The 26,860-nt window shown below is 45.7% G+C and overlaps 1 protein-coding gene across 1 annotated transcript in view; it reads left to right on the forward strand.

The window, feature by feature from the left end:
- The window catches only part of LOC310877409 (neural-cadherin), a gene marked incomplete at both ends in the record, with an annotated part of 328,331 nt that overhangs the window by 280,387 nt on the left and 21,084 nt on the right, over positions 1 to 26,860 (forward strand). Inside the window, 3 exons of the mRNA XM_083791243.1 lie at positions 7,273 to 7,537; positions 10,801 to 10,981; positions 17,052 to 17,296. Of these exons, the coding sequence (XP_083647369.1) occupies positions 7,273 to 7,537; positions 10,801 to 10,981; positions 17,052 to 17,296 (691 nt within the window). The remainder of the gene's footprint in view (positions 1 to 7,272; positions 7,538 to 10,800; positions 10,982 to 17,051; positions 17,297 to 26,860) is intronic.

Raw genomic sequence — 26,860 nt, forward strand, 5'->3', positions numbered from 1 at the left:
CCACCAGCAGTAGTTGGACGTCCTCCAATCTCACTCTGGCCAACACATGCGGGATTAGCTCCAGTGGCGGAAACGCATAGAGCAGACCCTGTGGCCACTGGTGCGCCAGTGCATCCAGGCCCAGCGGTGGTTCGCCCCTCAGCGAGAAGAAGAGGGGACGTTTCGCGTCTTCTCTTGTGGCGAACAGATCCGCCTCCGGAAACCCGAAGTTGTGCCATATCTGGTTCGCCACCTGAGGGTGGAGAGACCAGTTGCCGTAGTGGAGTGGACCCCTCGAGAGGAGGTCCGCCGCTGAGTTCAGCAGGCCCGGTACATGACATGCTGTGAGGGAGAGGAGACGACTGTCGCACCACACCAGCAGCCTGTGTGCCAGTGTGCACAGACGTCTGGAGGTGAGACCTCCCTGTCTGTTGATGTAGGACATCGTCGTTGTGTTGTCCGTACGGACCAGGACGTGGTGTCCCTGAAGAAATGGTTCGAACTCCCTCAGAGCGAGGAAGACCGCCATCAATTCCAAGTAATTGATGTGGGCGGTCCTTCTCAGGTATGTGTCCCACAGACCCCTGGCTGACCTGCCCTCGTGTGTGGCACCCCATCCCGAGAGGCTGGCGTCCGTGGTGACGACCTTCCTGGATAGGGGAAGACCCAAGGGCACCCCTTCCATCAGTCTGTGTCTGTCTGACCACCACCTCAGCGCCAGTGTGCAAGCCGGAGATACTGTCACACGGCGGCTCACACACCTGGTGGGAATGTGCAGGGACCCGAGCCATCGCTGGAAGGGTCTCATGTGCAGTCTCCCCAGACGTACCAATGAGATGGCCGAAGCCATAATGCCTGCCATGCGTAGGCATGTGCGTAACTGGAGAGTGCGTCCCGGTGTGAACAGTGACACACACTTCAGTAGGTCGTTGAGCCTGTCTACCGACAGCCTCGCCGCATACGCAACTGAATCCAGCCTGATGCCTATGAAGTCTGTTGACTGCGTGGGCACCAGCATGCTCTTGGTGTAGTTCACAACGAACCCTAGGGAGGACACGTGGGTCAACACTCTGGTTGTGGCCCTCGTTACCTCTTCTCTCGAGCTGGTCATCAGGAGCCAGTCGTCGATATAGCTCGCCACCCGAATCCCCTGTTGACGCAGGGGAGCGAGGGCGGTTTCTGTGCAGCGCACAAACACCCTGGGGCTCAGGGACATCCCGAAGGGGAGGACCGTGTACTCGTACACTTTCTCCTGGAACCCGAACCGCAGGAACTTCCTGTGAGGTGGGTAGTTGGGGATGTGGAAGTATGCGTCTTTTAAGTCTATGGACGTGAACCAGTCGCCTGGGCGTATGGTACGTACTAGAGACTTGGCCGTCAGCAGGCGTCTTTTAGATCTATGGATGTGAACCAGTCGCCTGGGCGTATGGAGCGCACCAGAGACATGGCCGTCAGCATCTTGAACTGAAAAGATTTGAGGTGCCTGTTGAGTATCCGCAGGTCCAGGATGGGACGTAGCCCCCCCCCCCTTTTTTCTTGACCAGAAAGTAGCGGGAGTAGAACCCGCTGCGACGCTGGGCCAAGGGTACCTCTCTGACGGCACCCTTCTCCAGCAAGGAGGCGATCTCCTGTTGGAGAACCAGACCCTCCTGACCCCTGGCGTTGGTGAAGATGACCTCTGAAAACGCCGGAGTCTGTAGCCCTTCGCTATGGTGTTGAGGATCCACGTGGATGCTCCACACCGCTCCCACCGTGCCAGGTTCTTGGCTAGTGGGTTCTCTCCGGCCATGTCGGAGAAAAATTGGGCATGACCCGTCTCCCCAGTGGCGTTTTGGTACGCCACTGACCTTATGCCCTGCCCCACTGCGTCGGGGGGGCCCATGGGGCCCCCGTGGCAGTGGGTTCATGTCCCCCCCTCCGTGGATATTGTTTTGTTGTCTTTTTGTATTGTGGCATAGCCTGTACTACAGAAAAAACCAGAGTGCTGTACTTGTGCAAACAATATCGAGGGACCTGGCTACAGGGATGTCCAGGACGCCCACCTGTGCCATGGTCCAGAAGCGCATTGCGGGCGGACCGGACGTGCAGTCCGAGACTGCTACGTCCGGTGCTGGGCCCGGCGCATGGGGGGAGGGTAGGGTGTGTGTCACTTCGGCTGCTGGTCAGGGCCTCGCAGCCTGGACGCTGCACCTCCACGTTGAGGGTCATCCTCTCGAGTGCGCCTCTGAAGAGGCCTCCGGGGATGATAGCACCCTCGGAAAGCTCTCTCTGGGCAACGGGATCCAGACCAGGTGAGGCTTCCAGCCACCTAGCATGCTCTGAGGTGGCCATAAGGCCAGTCAGGTCGGTGAGTCAGTACGTGAAGGTCACAATTTTCTCATGTAGGTGACGAACTCTAGCCAACTGTTCAGGAGTAGGGGCGTCGCCCATCTCCTGAAGAAGGGAGCTCTGGGAGCCCTGGAGTAACGCTGAAGCATTGAGATGCCTCCCAGACGTTACTACGGGGGGAGGGACACGAGAGCGTCGCGGAGTAGCCGGGAGAGTCATGGGCTCCTTCCAGCTAGCCGTGTAATGTGCTCTGAAAAACCTGGGACAGGGGAAGCAGTGGTCCCCCGACAGTGATTTTCTTTGTCGTGTACATACTGTGCAGCCTGGCCACAGACCCACCCATGGTGGAGATCTGTGTCAAGAGCTTTTGCCTTTTTTTGGGGAGCGGTCCCGGTGTGCAGCCCGGGGCTGCTACACCCTGGACGGGGCCCAAGGCATGGGAGAGCGTCTGAGCACGCTCCTCCTGGAGACGGAGTTGCAGGGTCCGATTGGCCCCTCCGGAGACGCTGTGCCGGTCGTAATCCTGGCAGCCGTCATGTTGGCTGTTGGACAGCAACGTGAGGCATTCAGTGACCGTATGAGAGCAGCGTGAAACAATAGCCGAAGTAGCTCCGATGCTATGGCTATGTCATAGACGAGTTGGTGTGGCACCTTGAAAGCAGCCTATCTGGAATGCTAAGCATGCTAGGGTGGCATCGGCCATCCAACGAGGTTGCTACTCCCGACCTCGAAAAGGTTAGCTAAACAGCTAAACAAACCTAGCTTCACAATGTACATACCTGTAATGTTGAGGGAAGCAGTCGGTAGTCGAGGGTCGTTGGGGAACCACGTCGAGTGAGACTCGTGCCTTCTGCCGCTGCGTGAAGTAGTAGTAGTGTCGGTGGAGGCCTAGGACTGCATCCGACATCCCGTTGTCGCAACCACCCGGCTCAGGGGAGCCTCGTTGGTGGGCTGACGAGATCCCGCTGGAGGGAGAGCAGCACCCAGAGCAAGCCGGCGAGGCCTGGCTGATGTCTTGGGTCTGGCTCCACAGGCCTGTTCACCAGTGCGGTGAAGAGCATGTGGAGCTTGTTGTCGGCGGTCCGAGCCGCCTTCCCGGCAGGGGAGGAGCCCAGGAAGGACTCGTCACGGTGTCTCTGAGACGCGTCAAGGTTGAGGGGTCTGAAGAGAGAGGACGAGGCGGTGGGCTGACGAGATCCCGCTGGATGGAGAGCAGCACCCAGAGCAAGCCGGCGAGGCCTGGCTGATGTCTTGGGTCTGGCTCCACAGGCCTGTTCACCAGTGCGGTGAGGAGCATGTGGAGCTTGTTGTCGGCGGTCCGAGCCGCCTTCCCGGCAGGGGAGGAGCCCAGGAAGGACTCGTCACGGTGTCTCTGAGACGTGTCAAGGTTGAGGGGTCTGAAGAGAGAGGACGAGGCGGTGGGCTGACGAGATCCCGCTGGATGGAGAGCAGCACCCAGAGCAAGCCGGCGAGGCCTGGCTGATGTCTTGGGTTTGGCTCCACAGACCTGGGCAGAGGCCCACGACCTCAAAAGCATTCCTTGCATGTGTTAAACCCAGACAGTACATACACATGGAGTGGCCATCACCTGGAATCAAGAGGTTGTTACAAACCCTGTTGAAACAGAGCCTCGGAAGGGGTCCATCATCGTGGTCATCTCTTGCAGCCATGGTGGAGATGGCTTATTCTCAAACCCCTTATTTTATATATTTTTATTTATTTTAATATATAAGAATATTATTTTTATTATTTAGCTCCTCCACTAAATAAAAAATATTTTTCTGACTTAACTCCCCTACTAAGGAGGGTAACGTGAAGCGGAACACACACAGTGGTCAGCTTTCAGTCGACGGCTGAAAGCTTCCCCACGTGTTGTTGCTGGCCTACTGTGTAATGCAGGGAGGCCTGTTTCTTGTCCCCAAAGCGGGGAAGGGTTGAGAGAGAGTGGGGAAGGGTTGAGAATGCGGCCCGTCTCGCCTGCAGTAGATCGGTGACGTCGGCCCACTGTTACCGAGGGTTGTAGAAGCGAAGCTGCGGGCTACGGCTAGGAGGAGGTTAGTCAGTGACTAACGAGAGGCTAGCGGTGGAGAAAAAAGCGGCAGCAACGCTGAAGCTAAGCCAATGACAAGCTAACAAAGCTAGCTACGAGCTAACAACGCTAGCTAGAGGGTAACGAGAGGTGCGGGAGAGTAGAGGGAAGACAGAACAACAAGCCGCCGGGCAGGCTCACTTGTGTTATTAGTCTTGTTAACCTTATCTTCAGAAGTAGCTCGTAGAAAGAACACCGTCTTGCAGCTGCGAATCCCCGCGGTGCAAGTCAGTTCTAGACTCGTCCGTCTTTCGGGAAAATAACTTCAACAGCCGGTTGTGAGACTTTGGTGTACTTGCTGTGCTGTGTGCATCCAAGCGCAGAAAAATGTAGGAAAGACTCGGCGTTCACGCCCACCGGTTTTATACCTGCGGGTTGGGACCGGGGGCGCCGCCCTGAGTGACAGCTCCACGAACCAATAAATTAGCTCGTGAGTTTATGTTTTGTTCTGTGCTCCAGCGCCACCAAGTGTCTCGGACCCATATGACTCTTCGAGAGAGGCACTTAAGACAACAAGCAAGCTACACTGCAGCCAGCAAGCTCACAGAGACAGGAAGCATTTTTGATCATACAACAAAATATGGACAGTTGTACAGGTACTCACAATTACCATGTTTTGGGGGTTGCTTGAGAAGTCATGGCTCATTTTGCAACCTGGTGCAGATCAGCTGTTTCCGCGGAGCACATGTCACAGCAGCCACTTGACGCTCTGTGTGTGTGTGTGTGTGTGTGTGTGTGTGTGTGTGTGTGTGTGTGTGTGTGTGTGTGTGTTGGGAGAGACGAGAGAGGGGGAGACGCGCTGCGCTCTGATCATGTTCAAGACGGATATCTCGTGTTGTCATTATAGCGAAGTAAAGACGGTTGTATCCACACTCAAAATGCACACCTTCCCGGTCGGACAACCCTCACCAACCCCTGATGAACTTAACCCTTATTTCACTGATAGTCTATGCAACGTCGCCCCGGAGGATCTATTTATGAATTGCAGCCTGGTTAAAAGCACTCTGAGAAATGAATGAATTAGAACCAAATGATTCGGATGTTCGCTCGAAGATTCCTGCCAAACTCTTCCTCTTGATATCCATTAGTCTGATAACTACAGCAGGAGATACAACTAGTGTATACACTGTCAAACCCTGAGTGTTAATTCAACTTGCACAAAAGAACATCCATTGTACTCTCTCAAGTTATAAAGTTCTAATATTATTTTGTAATCCATGTAACTCGAGAACCGTTCGCCCCACCCCCACCGTTCGACACACGCGTTCCACACCACCACAGGGAGTGCAGTGCCCGGTGTCGAGTCGGTCGGACCCACGGTTGTCCAGAACCGCCCCAAAAAGGCCTCTGCACGGGCCCCTGCCTAGTGTCCATATATGGAGCTTGCCTGTTCTGACATCATTCTGACGTCTGCATAGACTCCACATTTGGGCATGGCTGACAAAGAACTCCATATATGGGCATAAAAGGGACACATAATATCTGGGTGGGAGATGCATTCCCAACTTGGATCGTTCCAAGTAGGCCAGTGACCAACGGGCACCGCTATAGTTATATAGAAATTTTGATGAATAATTATGAATATTTAAATACATACTGTATTCAAGTATCAAGATAATTTGATTAATGTTAAGCTGCTAGTTTGGTATTCTTATTCTGGTTGCTTAAAAGATGCATTATGAGGGGCACGGTGGCACAGTTGGTAGTGCTGTCGCCTCAGAAGGTCCTGGGTTCGATTCCCGCTCGGGACGCTGTGGGTGCTGGCGGCGTGTTTCCTCCTCCGCGTCATCAGTGCCCATACCCGAGGCGGGGTTGGCGAAAGGGCCTTTCTGTGTGGAGTTTGCATGTTCACCCCGTGTCCCCTAGGGTAGGTACCCTCACAAAAAACATGCAGTAATCCTGGTCTCTAAACTACCTCCCCCTGGCCAGCCGGGGCGCCTGATGGAGGGGAAAGGAACTGGTTGGAATAACGTGTTCCTTCCACGCGCTACATCCAACCAGGGAAACTCCCCCCTGTCAAGTGTAAAGGAGAAACTTGGACACTCAGGCATGAAGGAAGCATGAGTTCAAGTCCGTTGCTCTCCCCAGGTTGGCGGAGGGTGTGTAGAGCCCAGGATCACATTAGATAATTGACACAGGGGTGAAAAATGGGTTACAAAATCGTGGGATAAAAATGATTTAAAAAAAAGAAGAAAAAAAAGATGCATTATGAAGGCTATATTATTGCCTGGTTTCAAAATTATTACCTGATTTTCAATATAGTGAATCATGCGTCAACATAGTCAGTGATTCAGTGTAATCTAAGTGAATAAAACGTGTGTAGGATCGTTGTTGATTGGTTTACCATTCTGATGAGATATGCAAAGAGGGAAAAGAAAGAGAATAAGTATGACAACAGACAACGGACCTCCAGGAAAGTTGTGAATGATTCATTGAAATAAATTGAAATCCTCTGAAGAGTTACACTCCACTGTACAGTATCAGTATGTGTTGTTTTAATTAGCATCTATTTAAATTACATCCTCTGTAATTTCCATCCACACACCAGGGACTGACTAGTCATCGCATGGCAACCGGGAAGGAACACTGTTGATCGGCACAACACTAACCACCTCGTAGACCTTGACATTAATATTTTGCCTTAACACAGCAGGATCCGACTTGACAAAAAACTCCAGCTGGCTCAGGCTCCCTGCACACTTTGTCTTAATAGCCAAGGTTTTTGTCATTATCTGCTGAAATGAGGTGAAGTTGGAGTAAAAGAAAAAGAACAAAAACTGCTCACAGCACAAAAACTATTCTGGACTGGATCAATGTGGATATAATGTTTGAGATCTAAGTCGACCCTGAAGTGCTCACCATCCCTTTAACTCTAGATCTACCAGGGGCTCCTCTGTGTTCTGTACAACCTGGGCGACGGAGACTACAACCTCACACTGCCCACCTACCGCCTGGACAACGGAGAGTGGCACGAGGTGGTCCTGGATCGCCACGACAACGAGATGACCCTGCGGCTGGACGGCGGCGGAGGCCAACGAGAGGTCACCGGCTTCCGGGGACGGAGCAGAGAGATCGTCATCGACCCTGCCGTGGTCATGCTGGGAAACGCCCTCCCCTCAGGACTGAACAGGACCTTCCAGGGTAGGCGGAAACACACCGGACATTACATTTCTATACGTTACCGCACACTACGTTGGTTCTTGTCTGTACTCAGTGGTGGAAAGTAACTAAGTACATTTACTCTGTAATGTACTAAAACATTTACGTACTTTGACTTTACTGGAGTATTTCCAATCTGCACTACTTTTCCTTCTACTACATCTCAGAGGCAAATATTGTACTATAATATTGTAACTTTAGTTACAATATAATACATACAATTACATTTTGATTATTATTACAAAACATACATTAACCAATTCAGCCCTAAAGTATACATTTTGGCCATTTGAAAATAGCCGATCTACTCACAGCTCACAATGTCCCACGATGTGACACAGATTTTTAAAAGACTTTCTACATTGAGGTACTGATACTTTTATTTAGGTAATGAGTACTTTTTCCACCACTGTCTGTACTTTATCTATTTGTCTCCCCCTCTGCTGCTAAAGTTGGACGAGGATAATAATATTATCCTCGTCCAACTTTAGCAGCAGAGGTGGGAATATTATTCCCACCTCTTGTCTGTCTGTCTGTCTGTTTGTCTGTTTGTCCGTCTGTTAGCCAAAATAGCTAGAGAACGGATGGCCAGATGTTCATTAAACCTGGTGTGGAATGATCAGTATAGTCTGCCCTGCAGAGTTGATTAACCTTTGGATTGAAAAAACAGAAGTTCGCACACAGAGCCCCCACTGGTTAGTTTATGTTTATTTCAAAAATAGGTTCCCAAAGCGTAGGTGTATTGGTCATAATGATGCACTTACTGTACATTCCGCTGATATACAGTAGTTCACATTTCTCATATGCACCATGGGAGCTGCTGCCTGATAATAGCTGAAGACCTATGATACCATTGGCCAGTGAGCAATTCCAGTGGGGCAGTCGCGGGTTCAGAGTCTCAGTCAAGGCCAGATCTTCCAAGGCCAGATTCTGTAAGTGTGAGTCCAAGGATTATGTGAACATCATTATCTTTGATATGTGGAGGTCGGCTCCGATTGCACCATGGTAATCATTAAAATCTAATACTGCTTCTGGCACAAGCAGCTGTTAAGCCCAGTCAAAAGCCCCGAAGGCTATTGTGTGTGTGTGTGTGTGTGTGTGTGTGTGTGTGTGTGTGTGCGCGCGCGCGCACTGAGCTCATGATTCCTTCAATGCATGAGGAGTGAGCACGTCGCTTCTTATCACCTGACAGGAGGGAGTTTCCCTGGTAGGACGTAGCACGTGGAAGGAAGGAACACGTTATTCCAAACAGTTCCTTTCCCCTCCATCACGCACCCATCAGTAGGAACACGTTATTCCAAACAGTTCCTTTCCCTTCCATCAGGCGCCCATCAGTAGGAACACGTTATTCCAAACAGTTCCTTTCCCTTCCATCAGGCGCCCATCAGTAGGAACATGTTATTCCAAACAGTTCCTTTCCCCTCCATCAGGCGCCCATCAGTAGGAACATGTTATTCCAAACAGTTCCTTTCCCCTCCATCAGGCGCCCATCAGTAGGAACATGTTATTCCAAACAGTTCCTTTCCCCTCCATCAGGCACCCATCAGTAGGGTTCATCCTTGCCAGTACTGAGTGCGTAAATGTATATGGCAATCAGTCCATTTGAGATTGAGACATTGTGTGTATGGATTTTCTTTTGCCTGATTGGCTAGACTCTAGCCAATCAGGCAAACATTTCCAATTGCACAGAGCAAAGTCCATGTTTCATGGTAATCAGCCAGTAGATTTTGGAGTGGAAACTTATCCTTAATGGTGGGTCACCATCATCAGTAGACAGTAGGGTGTCATCCTCTCAGAAGCATTAAGTTGGGGCCAAATGGGATAAAAAGAAAATAATAATAATAATAATAATGTAAAAATATGTCTGTATCTTTTTTATGTGCCTGATTCTTTCAATGTTATGTAGGTGGTTTATGTGATTTCTTGGCTGGAGGCCGATGTAATTCCATCCAGAATAGGAATACTCTTCTGTGTCCATTTGGTTACATTCGTATGCTCTCTAAGTTAAATTAACACTGAGAATTTTACTGTGTACTGATGTAGACTAGGTTGTTCAGTGTGGAAGTAGAGGGGTTTCATGATTTATGCTAGTGGAGCAGGACCCAGTCACCCCACGTTGACTTGCAGGCCATTCAGCTGTTGATTTTCTGCCAGAGTGGATTGCCAGTGCTAGCTTTTTACTGTGTCAAGGGAGCCAACAGTTTTGCATACTGATATTGAGTCTTTTAGAAGAGGACCCAAGTTCGAGTCCAGAACACTTTGACTGCTATATAAGTTTAATGATGAAAACATGTCTCGTCTCTGTGGCCCATTTGACAGAGAACTGATACAGAGTCGCCTCGCGGACCCAGGCGTTTAGTTTTCAAAAGAACGGAAAAAAATAAAAATAAAAGCCTGGGCGAACGAGCCAGGAAATGTGCCATAGGATTGTAAGTGAACCTTGTATTTCCCTAACCAATCAGAGTGCAGATGGGCGTCACTCCAAATTTGGGGATGTCAGTGTGCTCCACTGTGTTCTACCGGGGAGGGGAGGGGAGGATGAGGGGGCGGGGGAGAGGGGAGACGGGCACATACTGTACGTTGGTGAACCAATACGTTGGTTTCCATTGCTAGTTTGAATCCCCTCCTCGAGTCCATTCAAAGGGAACGTTCTTTCAGCCTAGATACAGAGCTATGGCAGAAAGAAATTAGCCTCAAGTGGCATGGACACATTTTTGAGAAACACAAAAATGTGTTTAATACAGGCTCGTGGATGCACAATCCAGGAAAACTAATATATCCACTGAAGGGTTTTGCTAGAATTATGCCTTTTTTATGAACTCATAACAACTTTGCTTTCGAGGGAGGTTTTTATATAGATGCTAATGAATGATTTATTGGTCAGTTTAGTGTTTAATTCCTCCAGATGCACCGCTACACTTAGCTGGGGTTATGGCCTTCCCAAAGAGGGATGGAGGGAGTGCAGAGAGAGAGAAAGAGAGAGAGAGCGAGAGATAGGTCCCTGCAGTGAGAGGTGTAGACAGCGTGTTGCCCCAGGCCGAAAGAGAAAATAACCATGTTTATTAAATGGACTCTAAAAGCCTTCCCTTGCCAAAGAGATGACAGAGACATAGACATTGTCTGTGTGTGTGTGTGCGTGCGTGCGTGCGTGTGCGCATCATGTATGGAAAGTGGAAGCATTTGTTTGTGCTTAATCCATGCATGTTTCACCTCTGTCTGTCTCCGGTCTCCTCACCATTGGCCAGGCTGCATGAGGGACCTGCGCCTCAACGGTCATTACATCCCACTGGACAGCCAGCCGAGAGACGGGGTCTCCCAAGTCAGCATGCAGGGGCTCTCTCTGGGTTGTTCCTCGGACTCCTGCAAAAGGAACAAATGTAGCTCGCCCTTCACGTGTGTTGACCTGTGGAGGGTCCATGAATGCAGGTGAGCACGCACACACTCGCCACTCGCTCGCACGCGCACACATACGCACGCACATACGCACGCACGCACGCACGCACGCACGCACGCTATCTCTATCTCTATCTCTATCTCTCTCTCTCTCTCTCTCTCTCTCTCTTTCTCTTTCTCTTTCTCTTTCTCTTTCTCTCTCTCTTTTATCAGAGTGACAATATTTCGGTCTGAACGACCTTCATCAGATATGCTGCTCTATAAGTGAAGACAGTGTGCGGTGGGACACTTTTCTTCTCATGATTCGCATTTGGTTGCCGGCTCCTATGCACCTGTACTTGTACAGTAGATGTGCACAAGGCCTTTTCTCTAACACAGACTTCTTAGCCATGAGTTTAGTTACCCCTTCACCTTCGTATGTGGTCGTAGGTTTCCTTCCTTCTTTACGTAGGTTTCAGCCAACCATATGTGTTAAGTTAACATCTTTTCTCAAATCTACAAAGTAACTACTATGTCAAATTAGTATTGTGCAGTATAATCTTTGCCTCTAGGAAGTACTGAAATGTATGACCGTACAGTTTACAATTTAAGCACTGTACCTTTTATACAGAACAGTATTCTGTATGACACAGCTTTCCATCTTAAATAGACTGTTTAGAAGGGGCTTTTGTGTGAGACAAAAACAAGAGAGAGAGAGCATGTCCTTGAATGTTACCATTTTCACCAGCGTGGGGAGGGTCTGTGATTTTCACCAGCGTGGGGAGGGGTCTGTGATTTGCATGTGTGCCTTTCGGCTATCCCTCGGGGCAGAGCTGACATAATGAGACAACCAGCCTTAGGCTGTTAACTCGCATTCTACCCTGACTTTGTCTAGGGAGAAGATTTTAAATAACCATTTAATTCACCATGAAACTAGAAAAAGTGCCCTTCTGGGCACAGGTCTCCACCAGGATAGGAATGTAGGACATTGCAACTTGCCTTCATCTGGTGGTTGGATAAAAGGGCAACAAAAGTAAACTAGAGAGACTGTGTACCAATTTGCGCGATGTTTGGACAAAATCTGTAGGTGTACTGTGCAAAAACTTGTTTTGCACAAAGCGGCCTCCTGGTGGCGCTATAACATGCCGTTCTGGAAATTTTGGGGCAGAGGTTCATCGTTGGCATCCAGGGAGTGTGTGTGCAAAATTTGGCATCGACCGGGTTAACGGTGCCGGAGATTAGCTGCTCACGGACACACACACGGACGGACGGACACACGGACGGACGGACGGAGTGCAAAACATACTCTCCCCCCATGCCTTCGGCCTGGTGGAGACAATAAGTCTTCAATAATACAATATACACGACTTGACAGAATACAACACAGTATACCTACTCATTGTGTTTTGTATTCAAATTATTATTCAATTCAACTTTATTAGCAGACTCAGGTCCATAGGGATACATACACGGGGTTAACATACAAGAGATACAACAGGCAATACAAATCATAAAAGAATGTAAAACAAATACATAACTTGCATAACTTAACCCACAGGCAGAACATAGAGGCATTTTAGCCAGTGTACCCTTAACCTTGATGTATAATGTGAACAGCTCACTGAGGGGCTTGAAAGCGCTACAATGATACTGTTTGTTGACACATCCAGCCTTTTCATAAACTTAAACATTAGATTTCTTAGAAGTGCTTTAAAAGTCCTCACTCCAGCAGTGACAAACAGCTGGCTAGCACTGCCCCCTCTGTGCATGCTAGACTTTTTATAACATGACCACAGGTGTGCAGTATAAAGCGGTGTGCAATATGCCTTGAACAAGGACACTTTCACTTTAGTGGAACAATGACAGAACTTTCGGGCAATAGTGTTTGCTTGAGCATACGACTTCCGACATTGTCTGTATATATATATATATATATATCATCATCATGACGAAAACTAACCATGCATTAGGGTGACAATTCCCATTACGTACAAAAATGTACTTATTTGGCGCTTATTTGATAATCCTATATTAAAATGTGCCTAAGGAACGGCCATCCTCGGGCCTGTCGGGCCGGTGGGCGGGCGGACCTCTATATTGGCATATGAAGTCGGATCAGCGTAGGGGTGAAAAAAAGAGCAAATGCTTTCACCATTAAAGAAGTGCCAGAGCACAATTATATATAACTACACCCTAGAGGCTACTTTCAACACACTTATGTTAACCACAAGAAAGCTTAGGTCCCGTCAGAATGAACAAAGAAAGATTTCACACTCCCCTCCTACTTGGCTTCTGCTTTGTATTGGACCGGTGGGGATTTCACTATACATTGGTGCAGAAGGTCAATTAGACAAAACTTCAGGCAAACGGTGTCAACCTCTTCAATGCAGGGCAAAGATCTCCCCGCAGTGCACGCATTGCTGCGCCAGCTGTACTGATTCCACTGTTGCGTGTCAAACCTCTGAACCCATCACTTGCGATGCCAGACTCGGCAACAACCCCACTGCCGATGCACAGAAAATCAGAGAGCTCTTAATGCTGCATATACTGCACACAATATGGATTTCTGGTCTGTCTAATTTCCCAAGCGTTTTAGTGTATTGTCTTTTCTCCTCGACTTGACTCCACTCACCCACATATGCTTTTTAACTTCAACTAACCAGCTGTGCTCCGCTGCACCTTTTTCATTCTCTTTTTGTTTGATATCGAACCTCAAATGCCCTCTGATCCATCCACATTTTTATTCCTTTGTGGCTCTAATCTCGTTCACATTCACTGGTTGGTCCCATTAAAGAGGCACTATGTAATATTTTCATGAATATTTTCAGCTCCTTTGTTACAATATACAGCACATGGAAAGTTGAGAGGCAAGACTAGGAATTCCACAATTGGGGTTTGGACACTATGAGCTCATTTGGTTTCTTACAACCATGCTGGAGTGCATCTGCCAATCAAACATAATGTTCTACAGAGAAAACAATAGGACACACTGTGGATTGTGCAATCTTGTTTGGCAGATGCAGTTTATATGGTTTAGTTATGTAGTGCTACAAAAATAAATTGAAGACAGTGCAGAATGTCTCCAGGCAAAGACAAAAATGGAAGTGATAAACGACAAAGTAAAACCACGTCATTCTCTATTTGCAGCTTTGGCCACAGATAATCTATTCTATATCTGTAGGCTGTATAAACAGACTATTTTCCCATTAATGTTTTAATTTGTTTTTTGTTTTATTTATGTACAGGGTATGTCTGTCTGACATTAAAATCACACCAAACATGTTTGCACTTTGCAAGTGTAATATATATATGTAATATGGAACATTTGTAAGCTGAAAAGAGCACAATTACTTATCCTTCAAATTCTTTGTCACCTTCTGTTTTGCCTGAAACACTAACACTAACACTATAGAGTGTTACATACAAAGTGCTATTTCAGTTACATGTCGTTGCCTTGCTTTTCTTTTATTCTCCATTGTTCTGTAAAGCACTTTGAGCTGCATTTCATGTCATGAAAGGTGCTATACAAATAAAGTTGTATTATTATTATTATTATTATTATAAGTTGAGCCTATGCATACGCCTGTAGGAGGTCGAGGCTAGGGCAAGTACTACGGCAAGTGCTATTGGCTAAGATGGAGTCTGAAGAGGTGGGTTTTCAGACTGCGGCGGAAGATTGGGAGTGAGTCTGCAGTTCTGATTGCAATGGGAAGTGCATTCCATAGTTTTAGAGCCAGAAGGGAGAAGAGTTTGGGACATGTGGAGCGTTGTCCCAGCGTTTTCTTCAGCGAAGGTACTTCCAACTTCCCTGTGTCGGCTGATCTGAGCGCACGGGAGGGTTTGTAGGGTGCGATCAGACTTGCAAGATATAGAGGTGCCGTACCTGTTGGGTTGCTTTGAATGCCAGCATCAGAGTTTTGTACAGAGTTTTGTAACCTACAGGATCGAGTGACGGCTGTAATGTGTGCTTTGAACGAGAGCTGACTGTCCAGGACAACACCAAGGTTCCTGGATGTTGGGACAGATGTTACCAAGGCGTTGTCTATGGAAATAGTTAGCCCCCGCCTCCCGCATTGGGCAGGACTTAGCTGGGAAGAAGAGAAGCTCAGTCTTGTATGCCTTTGTATGGGTTCAGCTTGAGGTGGTTAGCAGGATAGATTCTGCCAGATGGCCAGCAGATGGGGTTAATGCCCGTGCCAGCCGTATTTGTATAACATGTCCCAAAAAGTAGCAGATGTTTACATCAGTTTGAACCGGAACTGAAAGTCGGCCAGGTCACAGTAGTTAAATGGGTCCTGTCTATCCGAGCGATCCGTTTTTTTATAATCATAACTAGTCAATAGTCAATCTAATCTCTAATCAAGCATTTTTTACAGATTATTAGCCATAATGCATATAAAGATGGCTTGTGCGCATGCACGGGCGTGCACGCGGGATTGTTTACGTGATCGCTGGCGTTAGCTAAAAATGCTACAATATGCTAAATTTGATCAGCGATTAACGTAAACAAAACTCGCCTTTACGGTTATGGCAAGCTGGACAGAGTTAAGGTAAACTCGTCTTTACGCCTACGTCACGGAACCTGCACTCTTCCACCTGAGTAGCAGAGGAGGGGAGGATAGAAACAGTCGAGTGTCATCGACATAGCAGTGATAAGATAGATTGTGAGTAGAGATGATAGTGCCAAGAGATTTAGTGTACAGGGAGAAAAGGAGGGGACCAAGTACAGATCCAGTTAGGAGGGTTCGGGGGGATGACAGCAAACCTGTCCAAGAAACCTGTAGTAGGTCCGGTTGGTTAGGTACTGTATGAGGAGAACCACTTTAGTGCCGTCCCGGCGATGCCTAGATCCGCTAGGGTATCCAGGAGCAGCTGGTGGTTCACTGTGTCAAATAGATCTAGAAGGATCAGGACTACAGCGTGGGAGGCAGCCTAGGCAGCAACATGTACTGTAGTGCTTCTGTGACTGCAAGGAGTGCCGTTTCCGTGGAGTCGGCCAGTTTGGATCCTGACTGGTTGGGATCCAGCAGGTTTTTCTGTGAGAGATGGATACAGACCTAGTGATAGATTGGCCCACCATGTGAAGAAGTTATTGCCCATCATAGATTGGCAGTCTTGTGAAGTGTCTTTCATTTTTGTATATTTAAATGAGCAAACGTACGTATGAGCATGCCGACTTTTGAAGGTATACATGAAGGTGCATACAGTGGCAGTGGAACACAGGCATAACTACAGTATATCTGCCGCCAATGCTGGTTATTTGGGTTCAGTTACCTACAAGCCTTAATTAAATTAAGTAATTAAAATACTACTAGTACATTTTGCACTCCAGGCAACAGCGTCCCACACTATCTAGGCAGTAGGGATATAGGAAAGGTTAATGAGGCCAAATATTTCATATTTTTATGAAACTCTAACCTATAAATAAATGTATGCATCGCTTAGTTTTACAGTGAACCTCATGACAAAACAACAAAACAAACAACAAACAACAAAATCATGTGGTGATGCAGTTTTATAGATTTATAGATGCACATTATTTATGAAGCTGTTTTGCCAATTTTACTAAACAAGAAAGTAATCATGTATGAAACCAGGTACCAGTCCAACTGGCGTTAGCAGAATTTTAACTAGAATTCTTAATTTTATTCATATATCTTACCCCTTTTTCCCACCCAATTTTCTCTCCCTTCCATCTAAAAATCAATTCCTCTCTCATATCACATCTCGACCTTCTTTAAATCCCTCTCCTTCCTAAACCTCCCTAACCCTTTATCTTTCTCTCCCTGTTCCTGTATATTATTGACCTACTGCCACCTAAGGCCAATGTGAGACCTCTCATGTCCTCTGACTAAAGTATTCTGGAAATACCCACGACCAAGCTCTAAACAAAGGGTGACCGGGCCTTTGCAGTGGTTGTTCCTACAGTGTGGAACGCCCTACCTTTGCCTACCTCTATTATTACACTATTGTGCTATTTTTCCCTGTTTTTAACTTGTTTCAACTTGATTGTTTATATTGTGTCCATTGTAGAGTTACAGTACCTTGTAACATTGTTTCGAAAGGTGCTTTATAAATTAAACTGACTGTCTTACTTACTGTTCTCTCTCTACCATCCCTACAGGTGTCCACCCGGGCACATGTTGCGCGTGAACGGGACCAGGAGAACGTGCCTGTACACGTTGTGTGCTACACGTCCCTGTCACAGAGGGACCTGCGTGGCTCAGACACCCTCCAAGTTCACGTGCCACTGCCCGGAGGGCTACAGGGGGCGCCATTGTGAAACCCCGCTGGCCATCTTCAGAGACGACGTGGGCCTCAGCTTCAGCTCTCTCTTTGCCATCTGCATCTGCTTCATGGCCCTGCTAGGTAGATATTCTCAATACTACGGCTTCATGCAGTGAGATGACTGAGAGAGAGAGAGAGAGAGAGAGAGAGAGAGAGAGAGAGAGAGTGCTCGCTCACTATAATGGCGGCCGGAGCTTGTAAAGTTTGTGTGACTCACATACATGTTGCAACTGCTGGCATTAATATAATATGCAAATTATGTTTGGAAAACATAACGTGTGTGTGTGTGTGTGTGTGTGTGTGTGTGTGTGTGTGTGTGTGTGTGTGTGTGTGTGTGTGTGTGTGTGTGTGTGTGTGTGTGTGTGTGTGTGTGCGCGTGCGTGCGTGCAAGTTTGAGTATATGTGTGCACGTACAGTATGTGTACTGTGTGTGGGCAAGAAAGCAGGTTAGTAGACTGTTAGTGTTGGCTCGAGCTTTTAAAAACTGTATCATACTGTATTTAACCTTCAAGGCTAACGTGTGTTCAGTGGGAGAAATCGATTGGATTTTATTCTATTACAGCTCTACCATCAAAAATTGACATTTATTGGCTCAAGGTGACTTTCAGATAAAAAAAGAAAATGAAAACTATCAGTCAGTATGTAAGATCATTCAATGAATTAACACAGGCATTGGTGCAGAATCGTGTATCGTTAACATATTGTACACGATGATGATAGACAAGACGTTTTCAGTGCCACCTCCAACAAACCTGTTTGAACAAGTATAGCATTTCTTGTTTATGCATATTTTGCATATATCCCCAGGTGAATATTTGCTGTGCCTCGTGAACAGAGGGCCAATTAAACTCAGTATGGTTAAATAAATAATGTTTTATTCATATTTTGTATTTTTTTATAATATCTCTTTGCTCAATTTGCTTGGGGGAGGAGTGGGTGCATCCAAAACAATTGAGCAGTGGTGGTGCCGCCCAGATTGGACTTTGTCCACACCGCCAGTACAGATTATTAGGGTTAGTTAGTTTATTTTCCTCCACTTATTAATATGCGTCTCATCTGAGGTCGTTGTGAGAGTGGGGGGGGTCGTGGCCGCTAGTGTGGTAGTGTCCACAGCCCTCTGGGGGCCGCTAGTGTGGTAGTGTCCACAGCCCTCTGGGGGCCTCTAGTGTGGTAGTGTCCACAGCCCTCTGGGGGCCTCTAGTGTGGTAGTGTCCACTGTCCACAGCCCTCTGGGGGCCTCTAGTGTGGTAGTGTCCACAGCCCTCTGGGGGCCTCTAGTGTGGTAGTGTCCACAGCCCTCTGAGGGCCTCTAGTGTGGTAGTGTCCACAGCCCTCTGGGGGCCTCTAGTGTGGTAGTGTCCACAGCCCTCTGGGGACCTCTAGTGTGGTAGTGTCCACTGTCCACAGCCCTCTGGGGGCCTCTAGTGTGGTAGTGTCCACAGCCCTCTGGGGGCCTCTAGTGTGGTAGTGTCCACTGTCCACAGCCCTCTGGGGGCCTCTAGTCTGGTAGTGTCCACTGTCCACAGCCCTCTGGGGGCCTCTAGTGTGGTAGTGTCCACTGTCCACAGCCCTCTGGGGGCCTCTAGTGTGGTAGTGTCCACTGTCCACAGCCCTCTGGGGGCCTCTAGTGTGGTAGTGTCCACAGCCCTCTGGGGGCCTCTAGTGTGGTAGTGTCCACTGTCCACAGCCCTCTGGGGGCCTCTAGTGTGGTAGTGTCCACAGCCCTCTGGGGGCCTCTAGTGTGGTAGTGTCCACAGTCCACAGCCCTCTGGGGGCCAGCTCTCGTGTGGTAGTGTGATGTCCAAACAGTCCTCCGGGCTGTTGATCTTTGCCTGACCCTCTACTGTCTGTAATGGTACAATCTGTGGCATGTTGTTAGTTCACCATTATGCCCACTGTGAGGCTGATGACTTAAGTAAGATAGAATTGATTTTAGTTCCCCCAATGTTGACTGCACCTGGATATGTTTTAGCAAACAATTAACATTTTCTTGTGTATAAGAAGAATACATAGCTATTCTTATCGTATTCTAAGTGGTAGTCTTGCAATCTGCTCACGGCTGGGACTGTCAATTAAGTAATTGACATTCTTTTAAAAAAAAAACTGGTTTCTCAATAAACTGTTTTTCTGAAAGCAAGCAAGCAATCATAACAATAATAGACATTTTGCTGTCTATAGAAATATAAAGCAATTTACTGTCTATACAAGTGAAAATATGAAAGTAACAAAAACTACTACTTCTGTGATACATTTAGATTAAGGTATTAACTGGGCTGCCGCTAGAGGATGGATGGTTTCGAGTGAGACAACAGAGATTGGCATTTAAAAAGTCTTAAAGGGCCTGGGCTGTGGCTGAGTGGTAATCCAGCCTGGCGGTGTGTCTTCCCCCCCGTCTCTCTCCCCCTTTCCTGTCCAAAAAAAATACTGTACCCTATCAATAAAGGCAAAAAAGCAAAAATATCTTTAAAAAAATGTCTTAAAGTCGTATGGCAAGGGAGTACAGATCAAAGTGCTGTGTAATCTGTAAACTTCGGTCTTTCATTAGGTATATAGATCACGAGTGTACTGCCTCTCTGTGAAATGGTATCAAGCGAAAACGATCATTCGGGAAATCGGATGAATTAAACAGACTTACTGAACTATGACGAAATCGCATTGGAAATTACACCCATCTAGCATTGAATTGCCTTTCATTTGGTTAGTTTCAGCTATACGTGTTACTGATTATGGGGAATTTTACATTATTTTAAATCCATTAGATATTTGCTGCGTAATGGGGTGATGAAACTGAACGAGGGAATCGCGCACAGTGCACCTTGGTACAAATCTTGACTAAACAATTAAACACAATGAGCACAAAGAATTGACACGGCTGATTATATGGAAATTACAATCACAGATTTGTGGATAATTAAATGTTTTGCAACATGCATGCGGCAAGCCGAGGCAGCTCCAACTCAGGTCGCACCATCTGAGGAGCGCATTCTTTTATCAAACGGATAGTGGTTGGTGGTTGGTGGTCGGGTGGTTTGAAGAGGCACTTTCCGTTGTCCTAAACGTGTGTGCATAAGATAGCAAATAATATTTGCTATCCCTATATTATAGGGAAAGCGCATCGACATGCAGTGCAGACACACCTCCACCTGCAAATATTGGTGTCGGCAAAATTAATAGTGGGTTGTGTGGCCACAAGATAACGTTTATGCATAGTGGAAGCTCCTAAATGCATAATTCACGGAAAATGTTTATTACTTGCGTATAAAGCATGGTGTACGATGGAGCCTCTGATGCCTTCAACCTTGTCAGAAAAGGTCCAACCGAAGACATTCTCGACGTTATAAACACATTACAATAGACTGGGCTTGAGAGAGATAGTCAAGAGTGTTAAATAGGATTCTAGTTTCAGCTTACTCAGTATTGAAACTGCACAGTGCAGTACAAAATAGGGCAACAGCAGAAGGAAATAGAACGCATCCGCCTGGGTGAAGGCAGGGTGACTAACTAAATAACGAACGGGAGATGCAGGTTTTCATTAAACGCGACCTTCGGTCGCAATAAAAGAATATTACAAAATATGGAATTGGTTATGTTGGGGAGCACGGGGTGCAAGCAGTGGTAGGAGAAGTAATTTTGTCACCTCACCTGTTTTCTGTTTATTAAAAAGCTGGAGGAGAGACAGGGAGACCCCTGTGACGGAGCAAACACTCTATAGCAAGGATTACTATCAGAATACAGTGCTTTAACCTTTTAACAAAAAACCTTGTTGCTTTCACCAAAAATATCACTTACCTTACCTTTAAAGTGTATGATATGAAGAAAATACTCCTTTTCGTCACAGTGAGATGTGTTGTGAGCTTGTAGATCAGCTATTCAAATAGCCATAGCCTAGTATAAGATACTGCTTTATCTTATACTAGGCTGTAATAATTGCAGTGGGGTTAAAAAAAATGTACAATATTTGCCATTTGAGATGTAGAGTATTAAGTATAAATACTCAAGTAAAAGTAAATGTGTGTCTCAGCAAGGCAACACAAACAAGAACATGGCAACAAGCAACACAAAGCGGAAAGACAACAGGAGTGTAATGAGATGAACGGTGAGACCGGCAACAATGTCAACGCTGCCGGCCATGTCTGCTCCATTCTTTGTCTAGTAGTTCATCCTCATTGGCTAATGGCTATTCAGAGTGCACCATGCCTCCCAGACAGACACACTTCAAGTGATCGTTTCTCCTTTTGCTCTGCATTCCTTGATCAAATGATCTTTCCTCCCTTTCCTCGATCCTCCTCAATCTCATTTCCTCTCTTCATCCCCACTTTAAAAAAAGCTGCATCCGACCTTGATCCTAGCGAGGACTGGGTTGTTTAAGTGTTAATTACTTGATTTGTAGGCGTACAAGGTGCTGTTTACCCAAACCCACAGAAATGGAGATCAATGCTCCAGGGCCTTAGCAATAATTTCAATTGGAGGAGCATAACTCGCTCGATCACTTGAGCGTCTCTCGCTCTGAAACTTAAGTAGCAACAAGGACAACCTTATTTTTAATGCCTTTTTTCTTCCTTGGGCTTATTCAGTTTGGAGTGAATCCAAGCATTTGACTAGCAAGAACATAAAGAGCCAAGAAAAGATATTTGAGATGTAATTTTTCCATTTGTGAAAATTGAAGGGACACTCATCGTAAACGGTCTTCGTTTACGAGGAATCTTTGTCTGCCTCTTTAATGTTTCACAATGATCGAAATGAGAAAAGCAAGAGAAGTCGTACTGATTTGATCAAGAGACAAAGCCAATGAATGGAAGTCTGACATTGGGGACACAGTGACAATGACAATGGATTATATGATAGTAAATTCATGGTAGTCACGTATATTGCTACCACTTGCATTGGAATGAAGTTTTACTGAATAAGAGCTGTCTCCTCAGCGCCAATTCCAGCCATACAGTATAAGGACTTATTGCACGGATTGGTTGAATGCTTGATTGATACTTTAGGTACTGTAGGCTACGTAATGCTAATGACAATTGCTAATATGACAATTGTTCACTATTTATTTGCTGCATTCCACGAGCAGCGAGCAGAAAGAAATAGAGCAGATGCATAGTTTTAGAGCTGTCTGCACGCATGCGCTTCTATTAACAGCTCATAAATGCTTCTGGTGGAGTCACAGTCGTCTAGAACGGACATGGAACAGACACACTCTGCAACACTTGTGTACCCAGTGAAATTGAGGCATTAAATCACGGAGGCCACAATTACCTACCTGACCTGGTGGAGACCTGTGGTCTGACGAACACATGTTCTAGTTTCCTTCTAAGACTTTTTCAGTTCTGTGTGTCACCTTTCCCTCCACTCCATAATTTATCCACAGATTTCAGAAAACGTGTGAAAGGGAATACAAATTGATCAGAATGTATGTGTAATTATGTTGTTGACTTGTTTGTTTGCAAAGGGTGGCCTTGGACATTATTGCTAGTTCGGCAAGCACAGACATGAAGTGTATCAGAGCAGAGATACTGACAATACAGTAGGTCAAACAAGATGTCATGTATTAAGATATTCAATGTATTCTCTGTATTCAATGTGTGAGCTGCCGAAACTATGACCTCACTTCCCAAACTGCTGCAATTATTCCATCATAACAGGCAATAGATCATTTCTTGATTTTATTATTATTCTGCGTGTGTGTAATAGTCTCAACACACACACACACACACACAAGACTACGCCGGCTGCCATGCATTTTGTTGAAGAGACATCTATAAAAAACATTATACATTATATTGTTATTATGCTTAAATTATCACTTTGGCTAAAACGCTGAATCCCGTGGATAAAGTAGGCTATGTACATATACCGTAACTACAAGCATTAATAACCACAGACATTACTCTACCGCACATTCATTCAACTCGAAATCACACTAAGTAATGAAACTCATTTTCAGTGTCGTCGAGTAACACAAAATCACACACTTACCCAGCTGCTGCAATTATTCCATCATCACAGGCAACGATAGATTATTTTTTTTATTTTTTTTGCACTGGATGTGAGACCAGCTAACTTCCGCCTGCCTGAACAACCACGATGCTTCATTTTACATTCATATTTTAATTGTCTATACAGTAGTTGGCAGACGTTGGTGGAAGTTTAACTCTTTTTTTTTTTGCCAGCTACGTATATATCCGTACAGGTGGTTCAGGTCATAGTTCTCATCGGGCCCGAAAATTAAGGCCCGGCCCTAACTGGGCCCTAACTGATCAGGCCCTAGGCCCGGCCCGGCCCGACTAATTAGCATAGATTTTAGGCCCGACCCGGCCCTAAAACGTTGTGTTAGGTCGGGCCTGGTCGGGTTTGTGCAGAATTTGAGAACTCTACACAGAGAAAAAGTGAAACGCCAGTCAGCACCATCTTCATAATAGATAAATACACAAACAGACAGAACAGAACTATTATTTTTACTATTCTAAACAAATTCAATATATATATTTTTTTTTCATGGAGCCCCAGGCCCGGCCCGGCCCTACTGATTAGCATACATTTTAGGCCCGGCCCGGCCCTAAAATGTCGGGTCGGGTCCGGCCTGAGTTTGAGAACTCTAGTTCAGGTGGGTGGTGTTAAGGTGAAAACCAGATATAGGCCTACTTAATAAACTGGTGGGTGTGGCCAGATAAAAACATGATTTTAACACTTTCTGTACACATAAAAAATATTCCTCCTATAGTATAATCATAGTACCTGATGTCATGTTTTAGGGGGAGGAAAGATCACGGCGTACAGTGTACTGACAGTACTACAAACTAAGAGTTTGTCTCTGTTTATCTGTATCTCTGTGTATCGGTGGGAAGACAGGTTCATTTGGGCAGGAAAAACATCTGAGATGTTGCTCTGAATGGGTCACCGTGTCGTGTCATTGAAGGGTGAGCTTCTCTTAAAATCGAGCTCAACGTGACCCGAAGGCGAAATTGTTCTTGTAATGGAAATAGAGGCGAAGTGCAGTGTAGGGTCGGAGGATGGGCACACCAGAGCAATTGGCCGGAGATGTTTTGCACATGGACCCAAACAAGTCTCATCCTTGTCTCTGCCGGGCGCGGTGGTGCAGGTAAAGATAGTTCTTTGAATGATCACAACCCTCCTCAACGTGATGAGTGATTGTATTCCTGAGGAAGGAAATTAGTCCTCTCTAATAAGGACTAATTAGGTATATTTTCTCTTTACTCCTCAAACTAAAGAGTTAGACACTTTATACCAGAGTGAGCGTTCGGCTACAACACGACACTCCAACACTCCAACCTTCTGTCTTTATCTTGATCTCATTTGCTGGATTTTAATTATGGACAAGCACAGAAAACAAACAAAATGACAGCCATAGATATGTGTCAAGATATGGTGTGCAATATAGTATTTCCTCAAGATACATTTTTTAACCATTCGTGTGATGTTTCAAACCTATGTATAGCCTACTGTATGATGACAAAACAAATGATGTCACTCCTGTGACTAACTGCCATTTAAAACAAATATAATGAGAGACAGGAGAGAATAAAGTCTAGCTTCCTGATTACATTAATTCAGATGGATGAAAGCTATGATCTACTATAGATTTTACATTTTAAAGTATTTGTATGATTATAAGCCTTGAGACAACTGACTAACTAACATCATACCATGAGCAGGTATGGTTATTCAGAACACAGCTAAATCCTGACTATGAGTTTTGCTTGAGAGTGAGAGTGTAAATGTGCACTCATACTGTACTTCCAGCATTTATTTTAACATTCAGGACTTTAACTGTGAATGTTAACATTTTGCACGTTCAAGTACAGCTCCAGAGATAACGTATTGAAATATATATGTTCAGTTGAGATATACAGTATATGTTCTGGTCAGTGACTGATAGCTGTGCTGTTGCGTTGCTCATTTAATAAAGAGCATCAAAACAAAATCAGTTCTTGTGAAAGGTTCTGGGAGAATTATAAACGTTTACCAGTCCTTTTGAAGAGATTGGTCTCTTAGCTAGGCTATAGAAAACACATTAATTCTGTAATGGAGTGTTATTCCCCCTGTGTAGAATAAATTATCATTAGCCACCCTCCTCGCTCCCTTTAATCATTGTAACTCTTAATCATTGTCATTGTTTCCCTATAGACTTTCATTATTATTTAACATGAAATCAAAAGAGCCTCGCATTATAGGTTTCAAAAAGCACTTGCACTTGTATTTGTGTTCATGCTTTTTCATGAATGTGCTTGATTCAAAGATTCTCCACTTCCTCTATCCACTTTGGTGGGTGGTCGTGCCCATTATCTTTCACACGCCAGGCAGCCGCGTCAGATTTCCAGTCTCATTTGAGGAATACTAATGTGTGATTAATACTCAGACCGGATGAGCTCAGTTTAATTGGCATAATCTCAGAAAGGATGAATTTCATCTCCATTAAGGGTCCCGATAGAGCAGTGTCATGTCTTATCTGTGGTGAAGACAAATCAATTAATTTAATATTTGGTTTAAGTTATTATCGGGTGGTCATGGACCATCCCCTACTCACTACTCCTATCCACCTATGAGTGGACATCCTGGACATAGAAGTAAAGTGGAACTGTGGAATATTGTCCTTAACTAATGATATTGCATTACACTTGGTTAAGTTCGCCATTAGTTAATGGTGAGGACCAGGAATTAATGATGAGTTCATTAATTTATGATGTTCATTAATGAATCACTAATTATTTGCCCTCTTAAGTTAAAGTGTTACCTTTATTTGTACAGGACGGTGAGACCAGCTATGTTGAATGGTTTAGACTATAGACAGAGGAAAAGACGCAGAGTTGGCGGTAGCAGAGACTAATTGTTGATTTTATCTCTGGTAGTAACAAGGATGGATAGGATCAGGAACGAGTGCATGCAGAGGGAGATGTTAGATGTTTTGGAGATAAAGCCAGAGAGGCCAGAATGAGATGGTTTGGACAGTGAGGGATAGTGAGTGTAGAATGCTTAGGTTGGAACTGCCAGGCAGGACGCCCAGAGGAAGACCAAAGAGAAGATTTATGGATGTAGTGAAAGAGGACATGAAGTTAGTTGGTGTGAGAGAAGAGGAGGCAGAGGACAGGGTGAGATGGAGGCAGATGTTTCGTTGTGGCAACCCCAAGAAGGGGACCACAGCTAGCTGTTTCAACCCCTGGATGGATGTGACCTAGGAAGTAGTGTGGCTTTTGGGGAAAACTGTTAATTGCTTTATAGGCTAATGGGATCTTTGATGGGCAAGACACTAGTGTTTTACAAACTCGCTAGGTTTCTCCATTCAGTTTAGATTTTGTTGTATGATGTGTTTTTCTTTGGTAAACATTGTCTAATCGCAGTATTGCACACTTGAGGGTGATCTTTACTAATATGGCTTTGACTGTCAACAGTGATGGTGCCTTGCTCCATTAGCATTACTGAAGTGTATTGCTTAAATGGTGAGTGGTCCGTGTGGTTCTTTTTTATAGTCCATTAAAATGTACCTATACACAGCAAAATCCCTGGATTTAGTTTAAACCAACATAGTGACCATACCCACAGAAAGTTATTGTCTATTCATAACATCAGAAATAATTACTATAATTACTACTTATCTATGTCTTCCTGTTAATGTCTCCTTCATATTTA

Source organism: Protomyctophum parallelum (genome assembly GCF_964188405.1).
Source record: "Protomyctophum parallelum genome assembly, chromosome: 2".
Lineage (NCBI taxonomy): Eukaryota > Metazoa > Chordata > Actinopteri > Myctophiformes > Myctophidae > Protomyctophum > Protomyctophum parallelum.